The 20,114-nt window shown below is 44.6% G+C and overlaps 2 protein-coding genes across 2 annotated transcripts in view; both read left to right on the forward strand.

The window, feature by feature from the left end:
• Positions 1-2,260: 2,260 nt before the first annotated feature.
• CDRT1 (CMT1A duplicated region transcript 1) lies at positions 2,261-14,018 on the forward strand. The gene is made up of 12 exons (XM_026860972.1): positions 2,261-2,453; positions 2,555-2,682; positions 3,654-3,776; positions 4,340-4,452; positions 4,894-5,097; positions 6,064-6,185; positions 6,734-6,882; positions 7,843-7,985; positions 8,706-8,864; positions 9,948-10,147; positions 11,123-11,311; positions 12,864-14,018. Exons 1-12 carry the CDS (start codon positions 2,261-2,263, stop codon positions 13,742-13,744), a joined length of 2,604 nt encoding a protein of 867 aa, XP_026716773.1. The 3' UTR covers positions 13,745-14,018.
• A 1,422-nt stretch (positions 14,019-15,440) lies between these two features.
• Positions 15,441-20,114, forward strand: part of LOC113486754 (Golgi apparatus membrane protein TVP23 homolog B-like) — an 11,190-nt gene continuing 6,516 nt past the window's right edge. The window contains exon 1 of the mRNA XM_026860977.1: positions 15,441-15,467. Coding sequence (XP_026716778.1) covers positions 15,456-15,467 — 12 coding nt within the window. The 5' untranslated portion in view covers positions 15,441-15,455. The remainder of the gene's footprint in view (positions 15,468-20,114) is intronic.

Here is a 20,114-nt window from a genome sequence, read left to right on the forward strand (position 1 = left end):
CGTCAGGTCAGCCAGGCTGGTGGGGTTTGATGTTTGGGGATGCTGATGCCGCCGTGGTTTTCCCTTTAGTGCCTGTTTTGCTTATCAGCCTCGCTGGAGCTGTGCTGGCTTCCCCTGATCTCCAAAAATCCTCTTGGGTTTCTCCCACCTGAGACGTGCACGGTGTCTGCGTTGAACACGAGTGGGGCAGAGTGATGTCACCCATGACCGTGGCCTCGAACAGGGCCCTTCCCGCCGGGACCGTGCTCCAGAGAGGCAGCACGCAGCCCTTGCCCCTCGTCTTGTCGGGGGAATGAGGTGCTGTCGGCAGCGTGGCAGGGCTGGGATCAGATTGTGAGCGTGCCTCGTGTCCCTCGGGGGTGCGGGGACTGCAGTCACCCTTGGCTTGTCCTGTGGATCAAGATCTGCCCCTGAGCTTGCTCAGGTCACGCTCTGGGCCAGTATGCAGTCAGAGGAGATGCTCAGGCTGTGTCAGAGCCACTTCTAGGTACAAGCACTGTGGTCCAGGGGTGATGTGAAGATGGAGATAACGTTACCCAGGCTCCTTTCTGTCATCTGCAGCTGTCTGGCAGCTCCTGATGCTTGTTCCCCATTCTGGCAGGTATTTTAAAATTTCCCATGCGGGCAGTATAAAGGGTAACTGCTGAAAGAAACAGCCCAGCCAGCGTAACTGTTAAGTGTGGCTTTATTTGTGTTGTGCTCTGCAAATCTGGTATTGTTTAGGTGTCTGATCCTTCCAGCTGTAGGGAGTGAGGGGGCAAAGTGGGGGATGAGCACAGGCCATGAAGGGTGCTCCTGGCAGCAGGAGACAGGGCCAGAGGGGACTCGGACCTGGCAGCTTCATCCTGACCCAGCATCAGCCTCTCGGGGCCAGCCTGCATGTGTGCACCCCTGTGCAGTAGCCCTGTAAATGAAGTAATCGTTAAAGGGCAGAGGAATGTAGCTTATAATGGAGTGTTGCTGACAGCAGTGGAATGACAAAAACTTCCTCATGAATTTTCCTGGGCAACGCATCTCAGGAGGGGTGGTTGTGAATTGTATGTTTTAAGCAATGAAAACCATACTAAAAAAAGCACTGAAGGGACTAATTCTGCATGGCTAGAAGGGATAGATTCTTCTGAAATCTTCCAAGTAAAACCTCGTCTGCAAGAACTGGCCAGCTCAGTATGATGGGCACCACTACCTGAGTATTTGATACTAGGGGAAGAAAATCTATGGTGTTTCATACCAGGATAGGAACAACTGGCACTGCCTAGGAACAGCAATGTTCTGGGTCAAAAGCATGGCAGACCATGGCAGTAGTTAGCTGGGAACTTCAAAGTGCCATGCAAGGGAGGTGATGCCATTCAACAGATGCTCGTCTTCATTCTGAGTCAGGTCCCAGGTTTGCCGAGGTGCTGACAGTACACACTCAGTGAAAAGATGAAGGACAGTGTCTTCCCTTCTGCTGACTCAGAGGATGTTCTGCCAGGTGTAAGGTCTTCCACCAGCACAACCTGAATTTCAAAATGTAGCACCGTGGCTGGTGTTGCACCTAAAAGGAAGGAAAGCCTTACACCATGGGGGGTTGAAGTTTGGCAGAGAAACTGGAGGTGTACATGGACACCAGCAAAAGCTACTAATGTGAGAAAGGCATTAGCTGTGTTTACCTTTTCCTTATCTTGGGGACAATGGAGAAATTTGTCCCCCTTTCCTTTTGCAGTGTCATAACCCAGGTCATATTTTTGCTGGTGAAAATCTAATGGCTAAAGGAAGAGAAGGTTTTCCACTCTTTTCAGGAAAGAAGTGCTATGTCCTTGGCACAGGTTGTTTTGGTATTCCCCCACAGAGCCTGGGACAGTCACCTGCCGTGCTGGTGACTGCTGTAGATAGAGTTGGAGGAGGTAAAGTATCGTGTGTTTGTAAAGAGGAAACTGTCACACTGTGTCCCCACCAAGCTCACCCAGGGTCTCCTGTGGTCCCTCTGATCACCTGATTTTTCCAGCTGCGAAGAGCCCTCGTGACCCTTCAGGGCAGTGGTGAGTGGGAAGAGTTGTCATCCTCTGCCCTCAAACCCCACTGGTGTGAACTGTCCCCACAAGATCCTGAGTGTTTTTGGCACTTTCCGTTGAAGGGCACACTGCCAAAGGGATTAGCAGAAGAGTCAGACCAACCAAGTCCTGCAGTGTGTTACTAACAACGTTACTGTTAACAGCCACCAAAGCTCATGTGCTGATAAGGCTGTAAATTCCCCTGTCTTCTAGGTGGTCAACCACCAACAATGTGCTTCTGGCACCAAAACACCCAGTGCCTCATCCAGGAGGGTGCTGATGCAGAGGACAGCTCGCCTGTTATGTCCTTGGCTGAGCAAGATGTCACCGTGGTTCCTGCATCTCTCTGGTCACCCTCTAGTGTCAGCCAAGCCAAGGACTTCATTCGCTGCCTGCCAGCTCACCTCTCCATGTACATCCTGGGTAAAGCTGCTCTCGTTTTCCAAGGGTGGTTTCCCCTAAGGGTAATGAATGGTCTGTAGTGTGGATAGAAGGTTAGTCCATCTGTGCCTTTAATTTCTCAGGGCTTTTGGATGAAAAATCCCTCGATGCATGTGCTGCTGTGAGTAGATGCTGGGATTTTCTGGCCAAAGAAGTCAAGAGGGAACGTGTGTGTCAAAGCCTAGTACAGGAGAAGATCCTGTATTTGCAGGTATGGTGCCTGGGTTTCTGCCATTATTATGCACTTTAAGAAGAGTGTGTTTTTCTGTTACTGCCCAAGGCATTAGATGGAGACACTTTTATTAGCAGCTACCTCCCAAATTCACCCTGTTCCTTCTTCCTCCGTCTGCAGAGCTAAGCCAGGTCAGATGTTTGTAATGCCACAAGTGAGCACAACAGAACGCTTTTAGTGACCTTTAGAGAGCCTGTGACTCTAAAAATGGATCAAAAGATTCTTGTAATCAAGAAAGCAGAGTTTGGTCACAAACGCAACTAGTGGACTTCCAGGAACTTGTGAAAATTGGGCAGAGCTACCTGAGGCAGCTCAAACGTGAGCTTTATTTGCTTCACATAGGAAGATGGAAATGCTACGGTTCTTTGTGAAAAGTTGGAGCTAGTGGTTGGGACAAGGTAAAGCAGAATTTCTAGGAAAGGCTTGTCCTGGTTAGTACAGACCTGCCATACATCAAGCTGTGTAAGGTAAAATTCCCAAAGAGATAGCTAGGACTCTCTCCATGCTTTAATTTGTAAAGACAGAATAGAAATCTCTGCTCTGTGCTAGCATTCAGGAAGGCTTAATGGAACATTTCACACATTAATAATGAATCTTAAATATTGATAAAGATGCTTTGAGAGCCTCTTGTCTCAGTGGGTTTGGATTCTGAATCAAATGAGGGCTCACCAAAGATGAGATGTACTTTGAAATTTTGTAGCTTATTAAAAGCTTAAGACTAGAATTTGGAAAAAAAATAAAAAGCAATTATTTTTCACAAGTTTAAATCTTATACCGACAAAGTAGTAAATGCAAACCAGGTCTCTTAGACAAATGTGCCAGTGTGTGCAGCTCAGCTTTGCATGAACCTTCAGCATCCCAGGGAAACGATGAAGCATCAGCATGTGGGCAGCATCTTTCATGTGTGTGGGCTCTGCAGTAACTGCGTCGCCTCTACTGGTTTGTTCCAGGGGTTGTGCCCCAGAGGAGCAGTTTCAAACTATGCTAAAACAGTCGATGTGACAATTCCACAGTTAAACGAAGAGGGTGATGTCATCGAAGTGAAAGGCCACAGTTGGGGAGGCCAAACGAAGGTATGTTGGAAGTTGTTTGCCTTCCACAGATCTGGCATTTCAGTATTTGGGGAGGAAGGAGGACATGGTAGTCTTGGAAGACAGGATAGTGTATTCGGAGTTGCTTAGCTCTTCTCCCACTCCCACTTTTGGCTTGGACCATCATGAACACTTCATAAGGATAATGCTTGCTCAGCACCTTCTTGCACAGGAGGGAGCCGGCATCCCTGAACTCCTGCCGTGTCCTAATGCGTCCCCCTGCTGCACGCAGAGCCTTGAGGCCAGAGTGCTGGCAAGGCTGGGCAGCATCACGAGGACATGGCCTCTCCCCCAAAGAATAAAGCGTGTAGCTGTCAGGTTTTCCATTTTTGCCACAGCACATGGCATGGGAACAACCCTTGTTTTGGCACTGACCAGGAAGTTTCTGTGGTCTGGGTGTTCCAGACACCTTCTGTCTCTCTTGGTCTCGATGCTATAGTGGGGACCAAGCTGATATGTTTGATATTATGGAATAATGCTGCATTCCTCCCTCCCTGAGTCACTTTTCCCTACTTTCTCTTTCATTTTTTTCTTTTACTTTTCAGGAGAAGGAAGACAATCTGCAGGCAGCCTATCATGATCTGAAAACTGACACGATCCAGCTGGAGGAGAGAAATGTCTTCTGTGCCTCCTACAATATTCATGTCCTCATGGAGCAGTGAGTAGACTGCCCAGCTGTAGGGCCAAACAGCAGCTTCTGAAAACCTGTCCCATTCCCTGAGATCCTTCTGTGACAATGTGCAGCTGGAGAAGGGTCTCTCAGCATCAGTGTTAAGAAATCCTCAGTGTCAAATCCAGTTTTTTATAAAGATACCAAGATAAGATATTTTTGAAGACATAAGGGCTCGTGATCCACAGTGTACCTATCACAAGGGATATGGGGCCGAGAGGAGCCCTGTCCCCTTTTTAAGCTTACCCTTCAGATAGAAACTCAGTTATGAAGAACCAAGGACCTTGGTTGTGGTGCCCTGCAAAGCATTCACCCACTTGAGAGTATTGCCCATCAGGATGCTCAGTGAGGACCGTTAAGCATCAAAGAAATGCCTGTTGTACCTTGTTAGCTGGCTAAAGCTCATCTCAATCGCCGTTTCTTATCTAGATCAGACCGAAGCAGAATAATCCACTATAGTGGTGGAAACTTGGTAGCCGTTGGCTCTGCAGACCGAAAAGTGAGGCTTCTTGATCTGTCGGGAATGAAAGAAGTTCCACCTGTGCTCTCCGGCCACGCTGGGAGCATCAAAGCACTCTTCCTCAATGAGAAGAAAGGGTTTGTTCTCAGTGCAAGCTTTGATCTCAGCATCAGGTGAGCAGCACTGGGTCTGTGCCCTGATACCAGCCCCTTGGAAAATCCAGGAAAAATGAAACTTTAATCCTTCCATTCCAACCCTTAGGAATCCTCCTTTCATCACTTTCATTAGAGCAATTAAGAAAGAACAACAGACAAGGAAACACATCCCCCACTCACACAGGACAGTTTCTGTTTCCCAGTTTCACCCAGTAAAGTAGGAAGATGTGTTGACGCACAGGTTTTCCTGAAGTATCTTAAAACACCAGATATGTTTTCCATGGGCACTTGTAGTGAGATTCTGACCTTGCTAAGGTCAGCATCAAGTTCAGGGAGGCTGAATTTCTCCGTGACATTTTAGAAGGCCTGTTGTGCTAAGCAGGCTCAACACCTGGGTACCTGCTGTACAGCTGCTCCTTCCCAAGTACTGCACTCAGAAACAAGGGGTGGAGAAGATCTGCTCTTACATCTTATTTATCACTACATCTCAAAAGTATCGTGACGAGGGGTGAAAAGCGAAACAGCAGGTTGCCTGGCTCTGGCATGGCAATTGCATAGGATCATTTAACTAAAGGGGAAAGAGTTAGAAAGAGCCGACTCAGGCTCTGTCCTCCCTGCCCCTTCCCACTCCAAAAGGGCTGTTTGTTTAAGTGCAGGCTTGAGTTCTCTAGATAAAAGTCAACAGAAATCATCTTGGTCAGTAAAGAAACAATCTTAGCTAGAAAGCTCCATATTTTAAGGTTTACTGAAGGTAACTGACAAAGGTGAAATCTAGCCGCATGTTTCCAGGCAGTTTGTAGGCAGAAGAATATTGGTAAAAGTTTAATACTAAGCCTGACTTCATCATTCCAAATCCTCCAACACTTTAGTGGAATGACTCCTGGTTTTAACCTACTGTGTATGGGGGAAGAGCTGGAAATAATGAATAAGATGAATAAGCCATCAGTTGATCACTGCATTCCCTTTTTCGTTGGTCCTTTGTAGATGCTGGAATATATACAGCGGTGCTTGTGTGAAAATTTTTAATGGTCACTGTGGGACAATCACCTGTTTGGACTTACATGAAGAACAGTTTGTGTCAGGAGACAGAGACGGGATGGTAAAAGGTGAGAGCCAAGATTTGCAGCTTCCCAGCTGAAGGCAAGCAGGAGTGAGCAATGGGCAGAGTACTTGGGAGTTGTGATGAGTGTGACACAGGCAGTGTATGAGTATGAAAGTAAGTCTATAAATCAGAAGGTGAATTTTAGTTTCGCATGTTTTTTCTTCCAGAACAGCCTAAGCCGACACATGCACACACAAGGGCTCTGATTGTGTCATTGAATAAATTCTCATCATTTCTGCTTTTATTCAGTTTTAATAGCTTTGTGGCTCTAGGGCTAGACCAAGTCTTGAGAGACTTGTGTTAAATTTCAGCTTTGACAGAAATTTCCTTGTTATTAGCTTACAGACTATGGATGAAAACGATGTGCCATTTTCAGGACTTCACATTTAAAAATTTTGCCATGCAAGTACACTCTTTAAGCCAACACCTGGCTCCATGCAGAGCTGAGGGTAGAAAATGCAACTGTCATTCCAATAGTATCTTTTAATTAAATCAGAAAAATTTATCGTTGGGGCATATATATTTAATATTTCTCCCCTTTTCCCCTAACAGTGTGGAGCTTGGAGAGTGGGAAATGTCTCAAGACCCTGAAGCACAAGAGTGCTGTTTGGGTAGTTAAAATGGACAGCACCCGTATTGTCAGCGGGGGTGTCCAAGGGCTGGTGAAAGTCTGGTGTGCTGATACTGGCACTCTGATCAAAGTAAGTTTCTTCTTAGCAGGATAATTTGGCGCTAAATAGTCAAAAATCTTCTGTGCTAGTGTATCATAGCTTTTTGCTTTTGTTGAAGACTTTCTAAAAAAGAAAAAAATACCCCCCCAATCAAAGCAGTCTGAACTGATAGAAGAAATTGAGGAATTATTTGTAAGCAAATAATATAAAAACTGATTTGAAAACAGCTGTCAATTTTTACCCAGGGTTTGATTTGCCTCGCTTAGCCTCCACCATTACTTGATCTCTGTAGATACATTAATTTCTGCTCCTGTAGAAACATTCAGAACCTGGGAAGAGGGTGGGAGGGCTTGGCTAACAGCTCCTGGCTAACAGCTCTTGGGCTTGGAGGTATCATGGATTAGACCAAAATATGAAACTTGCTCTCAGAACCAGTTTATAAAGCTGAAGCAGCTGGATAGCTGCTCTGCAGTGTAAAGATTGAGGCCAGAGTCTGCTAATTACCTTAGCAGGCGTCCAGAATTAGTTGAAAGGAGTGAAGCTCTTACTACCCCTGGGGAAGAGAGTTGCCAATTGAGATGCATCTCAGGCGCCAGCTACCCCAGCGCCAGCTGAGCTGTTTGCAGTTGCCCTTTCCACTATAGTCAGAGCAGTTCACTCTCCTCTGCTGGGTGAATCCTTGTGATCTCCTGGGTGATTCCATAGATCACAAAGGTCCCAGTGCAGTAACATCTATTTAGCACATGTAATAAAGATGGAAAATGGATGTTAATTCCACATCAGTAGCTCATCATCATCAACAAGCCCAGAATATTTCTTGTAAGTGATTATAAAAATAACACTGTTATCCATAGGGTGTACTGGTATATTATAATAACACCCAATAGAACTGCAGTATAATGTGTAAGGCTGCTGTGAAAGCCATAAGATATCTTGGCATGTTTATATCCAGATTGCTGACAGTGTTGTACCGATTTCTTTACTTTGCAGACATTAGAGGGGCACCAAGGCCCAGTTAAGTGCTTGTCCTTTGATCAGTGGCACCTAGTCACAGGAAGCACCGATGGATACGTGCTGGGATGGAGCATGTTGGGAAACCTTAAGAGATGCCTAATAGCTTTCCGCCACCCTAAGTAGGAATTGGATGTGTTTCAAGTTGTAATCAACAGTCCACTAAATCTGTAAAAAAAAAAAAAAAAAAAAAAGTCTCCTTTATAGGAACACAAAACACCTTCATTATCAGTTTTAGGATTTGAAATATTGCCACTTCCAACAATCAATCTTCATCTTTAAAACTGTCAGGCACTATTGTGGTCACAACCAGAGTTTGTTAGCTGAGACCTATAACAACCTAAAATGCAAATATGCAACCACTTGTTCACAAGTAGGGGTGGCTTAAGACCGACTGTCCAATATTTCAAGGCATATGCAGAAGGACATCATGCCACCTGGTCAGCAGAAGATACTGTCTGTGTCAGAGGTGTCTCAGTTACATGCTGAACCCTATCAGCTGTATATTGTTATCTTCTAAAACTTTAATTGTTTATTAGAACTGTGAAAACTGTAGCATCATATAGTTTTAATTTCCTAGACATAAAAATGAAATTTAAAACACAGCAGATGGCTATAACCACACTGGTTGCTCTGAGGGTGTGCTCAGTTGATTTGTTTGGACACGGAGTGATTATGACAGACTTTACTGCTCAGTCTTTTAAATATCTCAGTGAGCTTCTTTGTTCAGCCTGTTGATGGAGGCAGAGCTTTGCATCTCCTCCCAGACAAAAGAGGTGGTTGATCACATCTCCTTGTGAAAGCATGATGAATGTACCAACACTGTCATGTTGTGTTTTCAGGGAAGTTCTGTCTCTGGAGTTCCTGTATCTCAGAGTCATCAGTGGCTGTGCTGACGGAAGGATTCGTATATTTAACTACCTGACTGGCACTTGCCTGAAAGTGTTGATGGCCAGTAGCAGAGGGGATCCCATATCTTCTTTCTGTGTTGCAGAAAACAGGTTGGTGATGACAGCTGCAGTCTCTGAACCAAACTAGACAGATAACACTGTAATTTAAGGCATTATGTGTTTGGGGTTTTTTACCATACTTCTCACAAATAAGCTTTAAAGGGCTCTACTGCTTATTGGCTGCTTCAATAATTTGGTTTTGTTAGCAATGGCTGAAAATAGATTTGCTTAGTCCATTCAGCAATCTACAGTTTCCTGTTTCTATACAACTTAAGATACAGTGTTGGAACAGGCTGCCCAGGGAAGTGGTTGAATCACTACCCCTGGAGGTGTTCAAAAGATGTGTAGTCCTGGTGCTTAGGGACATGGTTGCATGGTGGACTTGTCTATGTTAGATTTGCAGTTGGATGTGATGATCTTAAAGGTCTTTTCCAACCTACATGATTCTACGATTCTATGGACCGACTGTAAAGCTGAATTGAGAACCCAAATTTCTTAAGGGGTTGGAGAATCAAGCCCAAGCCTGACAAAGCCTTTACCTGTTCTCTGACCTACTGACTCTTTATAAAAGCCAATAATGGAAAATTATTTCAGGTTCCTTCACATCTGCACCTCTAAACTGAAGGTAGTTCCCAGCTTCTGTGCAAGCAATAGCTAAAACACTGGTGTGTTATCAATGCTGGTTTGGCCACAACTCTAAAATACAATAACCTGTGGGCTGCTGTGAAGAAAAAAACCTCCATCCCAGCCAGACCTAGTACACCAGTTTAGGTTTAGATAACCCTAATAATATGGTGTCTCCAGTTTCTTTTGGCATTGCACTGATCTAGCTTAGTCCACTGTTGGCAATTTTCATCCTAATTATTTTAAAACTAATTTTGCCTTAGAGCTGAATGAAAAGAGCCCTGTAGAGCTCCTACATAGTATGAGTTAAAATATACCATGTCTGATTGGACTGGGCTGATGGGACTAATTGCTACTGCTCCCTTAAACAAGCGATGGTTATCTTGAAGCTGTTTAAGTGCCCTCAGGTTTTGCACTGCACAGAAGCAAATGGCCCTGCCATTTGGCAGGGAGTAACTGCTGTGTTAATGCTACCTGTGCTGATAACAGCTTCTTCCTTCCCTTCTCCAGGCTGGTGGTCAACTCACCAACTAGTCTGTTGATGCTCCAGTTCGAGGATGTCAGGTGGGACTATACCTTAGACGCCGACAGAGAGGTGGTGTGGAAGAAAAAACAGTTCAAGGGGCCTTCAAACAGCACATCACTTCACCTTCAGCCAAGGAAACGCCCCGACCTCAGCCACATGCGTCGACTTGCTCTGAAGACACAAGGTGCTGACCAGCTCATGATGTTGCTGGGTACACTGGTGGCCACCAAAAACCTGCGGAACATCTCAAAGTATTCCGTACAGCCTCTGCAATATGCTGCCATTTTCTAAAATGTGTTCCAGGACCCACTGCCTTCATCTGAATCAATTTACAGACTCTGCTTTTCTAAAGTGCAGTCTGATAGATGTGCTGTTGCATTTCAATAGTTCTCTCATTTCCAGGCTTTTGTGAAACCTTTGTACCTCTTTAGAAAGGTTTGGTATAAATTCAACACGTTTGTCAAGACAGGCACTGTCACTCTCTAACTGAGTAATAGAGAAATCAGTAGTATTATTCATATTCTTACAGCTGGCATGCACGGAAACAGGGTGCTGATTCAGTGCTTGAATTATTTATTAGAAAATACTCTAGAAAGTCATAGGACACCTGCACTCAGGATCTGCCATCACGAGGAAATGTGATTGCACATAAGCAGGCACCTTTTAAATTGTAACATTGTGATTTTATTTTTTAAAAATCAGCTGTTATTTAATACAGTATGTATCACAAATTTTCCAGCTCTAAAATCAAACTGCATGTTGCAGATAAACTCATGGGCTAGGAAAGTTTTCGTGCCTTTACGGCCATCACATGCTGGCCTCCTTGATGCAGCCCTACTTGGTAAAAGATCTAGTTTGTAGAAACAGGAAGCAAAGAGGGACTACAATATATTTTAATTTTAGTGGCAAAAATGTATAGGTTAAGTATACATACTTAATTTTTTTTAAAAAATCAACATTTGCTGTCATCTTTGAATTCTGTGAGGTTTTCTGCTAATCAAATATCTTTGCATTATTTCTAATACCAAGGCCTTTAGAAGCTGTGATTAGAGGCAAAACAAAGACTTGAAACCTCATCAGTTATGAAGATTTTATTTAATTAAAAAAAAAAAAATAACACCCGTGAAGTTTTGAGATAACTCTTCCTTCTGTTTTCTAGCTCTCTGCAGTGGACTGATGAAATCAGCAGCTTGCCAGCAACACCAGCATTTTCTCAAGATGGAAAAGAGTTTTCATGATCAGGCAGAGCAGCAGAAAAAGCTTTTCGCTCCTGGTACCACACAGCCCCATGGCTTTGCCTCGGGAAAGTCAGCGAGAGCACGTCCTACAAGAATCCTAGTGGATACTGGTAAGAACTCTTCACAGCTATGTAGGACAGTAATTCTTCAAACAAGTGCACCTAAGATAACTGAATGGATTAAACAAAAGGTAAGGAGCTCCAGAAGACAGGCCCGTTCTGGATAAAAAGTTTGCAGTGGTGAAACAGATCACTTTGCAGAGCCTGTGATGGCTACAGAAGCTGCTTTAGATCAATCAAATAAATAGGACAAGAGATCAGCTCTAGCTATAAAGCCAAGTTCTCTGGTATATAGGGGTTTTTTACTGTATCCTTACTCTATTTTTTTGATTTCTTTAAGAGGTGTAGGAGGATTGTGCACAAAATTTATTCAAGTAGTTGGTATTGAATCAATAGCAGTATCTTAGAAAATTGTTTTAAAAAATTGTATGTAAATCGTCTCATTCAGCAATGATGTGGCAACCTGAAACTTGTAAATGAGATAGTACTGAGATCACAAACATGGTCTGTGGCCATATGGCATTTGTCTCACGTTAACTTTTCTCATGTTTTATATTCAGAATCTGTTGAGATCTTAAACTTTAAGACATACTCCAAAATCTTACTTCAGAAGAGCTGTACCAATTGGAAATCTCCAACCCCAAACTCCTGGTGTTTGTAACTAAGATGCAGGGTCATGTGTATGCACAGATTAAGCAGTTGTAAATTCTGTAACAAGGAACAAGCAGTAATTTTCATTAGTTGTTTTGGTGTATTCTGCCTTTCTGCACTGTAACTTAATGTTCTCTGAAAAACATTTCCAGAGGGCAGAAGTTTGTTAACCAGCCTGGAAAACAGAATTGTATTACAAAGCAATGACATGTGAATGGCATGACATTGCAAAGCAAAGTGACAAATTAATCGCTATGGCAAGGCCATGGGACTGAGCATCTTACACAGTCTGTGTCATAATCCCCATCAAGTTCTTAGCCAAGGGCATAATCACACAATCCATCCTGATGTGTGTCATACAGCACAAGTCACCCCATACACCCCCTGAGACTGCAGAGCTAGGCTGTGAAGCATGTCTTGTGATTTCCAATTCAAATGCAGCTCTCAGCAGTTAGTAGTTCAGAGTGGTTCTTAGGTGTCAGCTCCTTCAAAGATTTCTACCTGGAACCAACTTGTCTTGAAGGCTTTTCCCAAAGCACAAACTGTAAGATGAGAAAGGGGTGTATGAGAAGAGGTGATGGGGAACCTCATTCCTTTTAGAAAGCATGGTTTCAAACACGGTGGATACCAAGCCCTCCACACACAAATACAAGGTATGTTGTGGAATCTGACTTCAGTTTGACCCATACGGGCTATGGCAAGGAACACTTCTCAGTCAGCCAAGACAGAGTTACCTCTGACACTGGCGGCGTTACTAGTGAGGCTAAGGATGAGCAAACCAAAATGGGCACCACTGCCTTGTAGCTTCCTAAGCTGCCTGTTCTGTAGATAAACTGGGACTGTCCATATGCCCATCAGTCCAGCACCCATCCTTGCTCTTACTCAGGGTACTAACCTGCCAACAGCGATCACAAACTCAACTCCAAACGTACTGTTTTCTTTTTGGAAACAGATGGCAAATCTGGACATGGCCCTTCTCTCTGTGCACCTGCACGTCCTGACAGGGCAGAAGCCGCTTTGCAGCATGAAAAGAGAAGAGGTCCAAGTTGTCCAGTGTCCCCTGACAAGTTCCTCTTAACCATCAGCATGCTGCAGAATGCCTGCAAGGCAGCGCCAGTCAGCTCCAGTACTGAGCACACTGCAAAAGTCGGGGAAGCATGGGAACCTCCATGGGAACCTCAGCAATGCCACCCTGAAACGGTACAAATATACACAAACCCTCTGCAACACAGAAAGGATCAGACAGTTCAGCTCCAACGTGTGAGATCGCACAGTGGTTCTCTGACTATGAAAAGAATTTCTATACCCTTTGAAACCAAACTGCTGCAGCTTAAGCTGAAAAACTCTTTGCATGGACCCACTGTGAATTCCTCCATCCCTGCTCCCTCCCTTGTACGTCCCAAGACTTGTTGTGGTTTGCTGCAAGAAAGGAAAGCTCACAGTGGTCACAGTAAAGTCATTCCTCTCCCTCAAGATAACATTCAGTTTATCAATCCCTTTACAGCTTCTTCTGAACTGATCAAATCAGCACGTGTGAGGATTGAACAAATCAAAAAAGAAGCGGTTTCCAGGAGAAAAAAGCCCTTTTGTCCATGTGCTGCAGTCCCTTCCCAGAATGACAGTGGGTTCAGGCTTCTGACAGGAAAAGAGAAGGAGGCGTATGAGGCAGCTACTGTAGCTCAGTATCAGGCACACAAGACAAAGCTCGCAGAAGATCAGCAGAAAGCCTGCAAGAAGGCCTGGTTAAGGAAAATTAAAGGCCTACCTATAGACTCTTTTACTGAGGAGGGGAAAACAGCTGCTCCTGAACTTGGGTTTAATACATTTATCTGAGGTAATCCCTTAGTCTACAAACAGCCAGTATCTGAAGATTCTGGTGTGCAGCTGAGTTGCCATGTGACGATTCCTGGGGTTTCTAAGTGTAAAGGACATCTCCTCTAAGTTTTCCAAAGAGATATTATTGGTGTATTCACCTATTTCTCAAGGCAGTCAATAGACGGAGTCCTCTCCTAGGTTTGTGTTGCTAGACCTGCTGTTACTACAGACACAGCACTGTTTGATGCTAATATAGCTCAACATATGGCTCTACTGTGTGTGAATAATTAAAAAAAAACCCAACAAAACAACTCGTTAGAGTTTGTGTGGATTCATTAGAGTTAATAATCTGAACAAATGTGGGCTGAAAACTGGTGATCAGTTGCACAGTCTAGTTGGAGGCCAGTAGCTTGTGGTGTAGCCCACGGGTGAATACTGGGGCTGATCTTATTTAACATCTTCATTAAATAGTGACCTGGATGGTGCGGCAGGGTGCACCCTCAGCACGTTGGCAGGTGACACCAAGCTGGAGGAATGGCTGATGCCATCCCGAGGTGCTGCCGTCCTGAGGGACACGGACAGGCTGCAGAAATGGGCTGAGAGAGACCTCGTGATGTTCAGCAAGGGAAAGTGCCAAGTCTAGCCCCTGGATATGCTGGGGGCCAGCCAGCTGCAGAGCAGCTTAAAATTTAATTTGTGTTATGTAAAAAATAAAAGTAGTGGTTTCTGTTTTTCTGTTTTCGTGGATAAAATGCCTAAATGTGCTTAATTTCCATTAATGCTCAGGACCTAAATTGGCTTGAGTCAGGAAGACAAAAACCTGTCTGGCTGTCCAGCCCTGAGTAGCTAGACCATTATTCCATATTACCATTATTTTCTTGCCTTAAGGGCTAAAGGCAGGACAGTCCTGCCCATGGTCATGTCAGGGTCCTTTCAGCAGCAGGTTTGGTTTGAGATGGAAGTCTGTGAAACTCCCCATACAGTAGAGTGAGGATTAGTTTTCGTTTGTTTATTTTAATGTAATCTTCAACTTCCAAACCCTGTGATTAAGCCAGACCTTGCTAACAGTGGAAGATAACAACAGTTGTCCCCCAAAGAATAATAATGAACCAGTAATAAAAAATAAGTATCCGTGTAAAAAGAAACTACTGAAGATGTGGGAGCTGGACTGTTGTAGTTGATTTGCTGCCGAAAGGCTGGGCAGGGTGGGATAAGGGAGGATGGAGGTTGGCAACTGGCCTTATTGCAGCACATCTGTACTATGGTACAGGGATTATAGCCGTCTGAGGTGGGTTTGCCTGAGTTTTCAGACACGAAGCAGCAAGGATTTCACACTTAGCCACGGGATGGCACTTTCTCACAAGAAATCAGGCGTAAGCCCAGCACAGCTGCAGCCAGAGGCCCTCTGGCACAACCCCCCTGGAAAAAATCATGTAATAGAGGAAGCCTGATGGAAAAACATCACGGAAAGGCTGATGCCTTTTTAGTCATGCCGAAGTGAGGAGGATTAGAGTGTTGTCTTCCTATTTGGAGCCAATAAATCAGCATCTCCCTGCAGGTGTGCGTGCTCAGGCCTTGCAAGATGCTACAGCCAACAGAGGTGGTGTGAAATTACCAACAAAGGCAGAGCTGGACCCAGTCCTGCGACCGGCTTTAGCTCAGCACAGAGGATGCAAAGCTGGAAGCCAGGCGTCAGAGATGCACTGGAAGGGAATTAACGTATGGGAAGATGTCGTACACGGTATGTGAAATCACTTACGAAGGTAACTAAGAGGAGTTTGTTTTACTGTCTTTGCAATTAACTTCTGAATTAAATTGACCTTTGTGTGCCCCTGGCCTTCACCAGGTTGAGAACCTGGGGGTGCTGTGAGCAGCACTGGTGGTGTGCAGGGCACCTGCAAGCAGAGATAAAGCCAGGCAGAGTGGTGGAAAGATAGTTTCAATAGCTTTGTTGTAACAAGGTGCCATTAATGTTGTACTTGTCATCCGCAAAGTGTAGATAATATGATCCTGATGTGATGATACCGTATTGATGTCACAGCATTTTTGTCCATGTAGCTCAACAGGAGATTCTGAACAAAACGTGCTTTTACCTGAGTGTCGGTTATGACTAGAGGTGTCTGTATTTCAGCAGAGAAATAGTGCCTGATGCTTCACATGGTGAAGAGAAAAGGAACGAGAGAGTATTAAAAAGAGGCAACAGCAAGGATATGAAAAGTAAATTAAATTTTTATATAATATTGTATTTATCAGTTATAGCTTTGAATTGCCTGTGAAATGGCATGCTGCTTTAAGTGAGCATTGCAAGTGTACTGGTTAACTAGCTAAAACAGCAAGGATTTTTTAATAGTGTCTTTGAATTGGTGTGAAAAAAAAAATGTACACAGGCAGTATTGAAATGAAAGCATGGCTTACTTGTTCATGGCTGGATCACATGCCATGAGATTTGATTGTGTATGTCACCTAAGATAGCGGTGATTCTAATAACTCGACATCTGCTCTTTCTAAAATTTAAAAAAAAAAAAAAAAAGATGTATGAGAAGGACAATTAAACAGACAGGTCTTTACATAATAAACATTAAGTCCTCTGACTTGCTGCATAATACACTTATTTCTGTGGTGCCTCTCTGCTGTGGTTTTTCAGGTGTTATAGAGAAATAAAGTGTCAATCTGAATCCAGTACAATTTTTGAGAAAGTGATGAGAGGGAGGGCTGTGTCACTAGCAGGTACCAGAGCTATTTATAAGCAAGCATGGAGCATGGGTGAATCCGAGCCCCAGGCTTACAGTCCTCATGTCTGGGATTTGCCCTGCAGCTCCATGCCTTGGCCTCCCTCCTGGATGGTTCTGACTGTGGGGTCTGGGGCCCCAGCTGCGTTTTGGGGACAGTGTACACAAGAGCGTGACACCTTGCTGTGCCCCAGCAGGCACCAGTGGGTGGAAATGCCCAGGGGAGCTTTGGCCAACACTGATGCCTGAACAAGGTGAAAGCAGCTGAGACCTGCTCCCCAGCCCAGAGTGTGTCCTGTCCCCAGCATCGAGCAGCACCTGGGGGGCATCTGGGAGGAAATGCTGTATTGATCACAAAAGAATGGAGAATAAAGTACTATTAATTTTTTTTTTTTTTGCTTTGTCCTCAAAGCAAATGTTTGGCCATATATTAAAAAAAAAAAAAAAAGGAAAAAAACACGACAAACAGGTGGCTGTTTCCTTCAGGAGGTTTTGAGTAGAATTTTTCATTGACTTTTGTTGTTTGTTTTACTTTTTGATAGTTTAACATAAAGGTTAGGCATTGGTGCTGTATATCTTTCAGGGGTCCCAATAAATTTGTGCTTCTCCAACAACAACTTTGTATTGCAGCAACACTGAGGGTATCTTCTGTAATGTCTCTTATGCCGCACCACAACCTGGTTTTAGATTTTTGCAGAGAAACCACGGGGAAGATTGCCCAATGAGAATACATCATTGGTACCAGCACTTCATATGTTTCCACATCATGGCTTTAGAAGATGATATTTTTAACTAAAAACTAAGGATTATCGGTAGTGATGTGTGCCAACACTAAATGTGGGTCCCCCTTGCTTGCTGTCCCCTCTCCCACCAGCATGTGGGAGACGTGAAGCAGATAGGCTACCAGAACAGTCCAAAGTACTCCTGGGTCAGCCCAATTTGAGACTTTTTTGTCCTAGATTTCTACATCTTTGCTTTGATGTATGACTTGCTACAGATGTCACAGTCTTACCAGTTGGAAATCTCTTCTAAGGCATATGAATACCACAGAGGATGAGCTACTCCCCAAAATAACTTAAATCTAACCTAAACACGTAGTTCTTCAAGAATACAGCAGCTGCCAGATCCACTCAGTAAGCAGTTCCGCTGGAGCTGGCTACGGTGAGTGATCTAGAAAGGGAGAGATCCTTTTTGCTTCAGACAGGATCAAGTCATGATCCTTCAAATAGGCGGCAAGTAATAAAAGAATGTTGTGCCTTGTTGCAAGGCAACCTCTTTGTTCCTTTGTGCTGGCCAGAACAGATGGAAGAACAAGCGGAAGGAATAACTAACTGTACAGTTAATTCTGCCATCTTCTCTTATAAATGAAATGGGAATTTCCTCATTTCTTCCCTAACGAATGTCTTCTAAATTGTTCATGTACCAAACCCATTGGGCAGCGTGTTTCAGACGAGCTGTTTGCAGATGGTTTCCTTGGAGTGCGAGTGAGCTGGCAGCAGCTTGATGGCTCCTTGGCCCTCGTGTACAGTCACACAACCGCTGTAATGAGCAATTTCAGAATCAGGGCACCATCAACTTGCACTTTTTTCCCCGCAAGCTCTGTGCCTTTCTGTGGACTTTGTAAAAAATGAAGCTTAAAGCTACCTCTTTCTTTTCAGTGGCAGCTGCTTATTGTTACTGATTGTTAGTGATTTGTTTTAATTTTTGCTGATTTTGATAAGGAGTGATTAGGACTAATCAATTAAATAGAATCTCACAGAAATACTGGTTTTATAAAAGATAGTGGTGTTAAGTTTTAAGCAGCTATAGAGATGTTGTATTTAGTTTAAAGTCACCATGGAACCAGTTCTGCTGCTGGACAAGGTACCATTGTTAGACTGTTCGGTGAGGATGATTCATGGCCCTGGAGACCAGGTGTTTTAAAAGTTGCACTGTGAAAGGGCCTCGGAGCATGTTAAAATCGCCACATGAGCCAAAGTCCTTGAGTCAAAGCCACTGGAGGGTCTTTCTTTTTGGTCAGCAGTCCGTGGTGGTCGCACAAGCCGCCCCCGACTCATTTCAGGGCTCAAGTGCGCGTGGCCGGGAAGGGGTGGGGATAAGAAAATGAGTTATGGGAGTTAATATGATTATGTATGAGAACTTGATTAATATGTATGACTGTATCCTAAATAATCAGCATGTTACAGGGGTTAGGGGTGCGTTGTTGGGGAGACAACTGTCCTGTGCACCCGGCCATTACTACAGGAGTCTGTCTGCTTATCTACATCCCACTGGGGTGGGTTCATAAGCCCTTTTATCCCGTCTTGGTGACATTATATTCTAAAAGTACTGATCTCAGAGTGTTACTCGGTTTCAAGCTTTTCTATAGCATTTTCTAGCCATCCAGTTGTTCGGATTTTTTTGACCTGTGCTGGGAGCAGAGATTTTTATCGAGCTCCTCGGGAAGAGGAGGCGCAGTGAGGCCGGAGCTGGGCGGTGGGTACAGGCAGCTCCTGCTGAAGGTACCGGCTTGTATCAGTCGACCCAGGCACCCGCCTGCCCTGTGGGGAAGAGGAGAGTGGCTAAACACCCAAACCTCTGGGACTGCGCGGGCTCCTCCGGGCGTTTTCCGGGTCCGCCAGAGAACAGGACAGGGGAGGCCTCACCAAACCCACTTCTCCGACGAGCTCTCCCTCAGGCTCCACCTGCCGTCGAGTCGGGCTGTTTGTGTGCCTCAGGGAGCTGGCGAGGCGCACGGAGGCGCGCTGGTTGCTTCATTGACAGGGTGAGAAAGGCTTTGCTACTGCAGAACTATAAGGGTTATAACGAATTAGAAGTCCTTCCCAGTGAGCTATCAGTAACTTGAGTCCTGTGAACGACATTGAGGTGGGGTTAGAGAAGAGCAGGCAGGTTGATCAAGTACAAAGCTTGAAGGTGGCAACAGTTAGTTGAGTCCAGATCACAAGGAACTGATCATTAAATCAACAAAGCTGGCAGCGCCATCCTATTTAAGAATATTTCAGGTCAGCTTTAAAACAAGAAGAGCAGTGTTGCAGCAGCCAACTGCAAGAAGAGGGGCAAAAACCTCACAGCAGAAGAGCAGTAAAGACACACGGTAGTCCACAGGGAGAAAGGAGAATGATACCTACAAACTGGCATCTCAGGGTTGACTGTGCACGCCTGTGGCTCTGTGCTGGTGAAGACCAGAGGAAAGAGGGTGTTTCACTGATGCCTATAGGCGGAAGCACAGCAGAAGTACTAGCAGGTCCTTCCATTTCTATTCAGTTGACTATTCTTGTGATTCCTTTCACACTTACTGAAGTGCGACAGTGGATTCAAATGTTGCTGCTGGGAATGAACTGACACATACACATGTGCAACATAGAATGTGAGCCTCCCTCCCTTACAAATTCAGACTGAAAAAACCCCAAACAACTTTGTTTGGTAACTACTGCAAGCTGGGCAGCTGTTCTGCACTAGAGGAGGGGGTTGAAGAGAGAGAAAAATGGTACAGGGCTCTTTCTGGATCTCGGTAAAAAAGGCCCAGCAGCAAACAGCTTAACCACTCCTTTATTCAGACAAAATAAGATGAGGAATACAGACAGCAAGCAAATTGTACATCCCTTCTAATGCTGGGCACCCCACATCCACACAACGTTGGCCAGGGCCCAGATGGATTC

Source organism: Athene cunicularia, assembly GCF_003259725.1.
Source record: "Athene cunicularia isolate RWA chromosome 18 unlocalized genomic scaffold, athCun1 chr18_part1, whole genome shotgun sequence".
In the NCBI taxonomy this organism is placed as follows: Eukaryota; Metazoa; Chordata; class Aves; order Strigiformes; family Strigidae; genus Athene; species Athene cunicularia.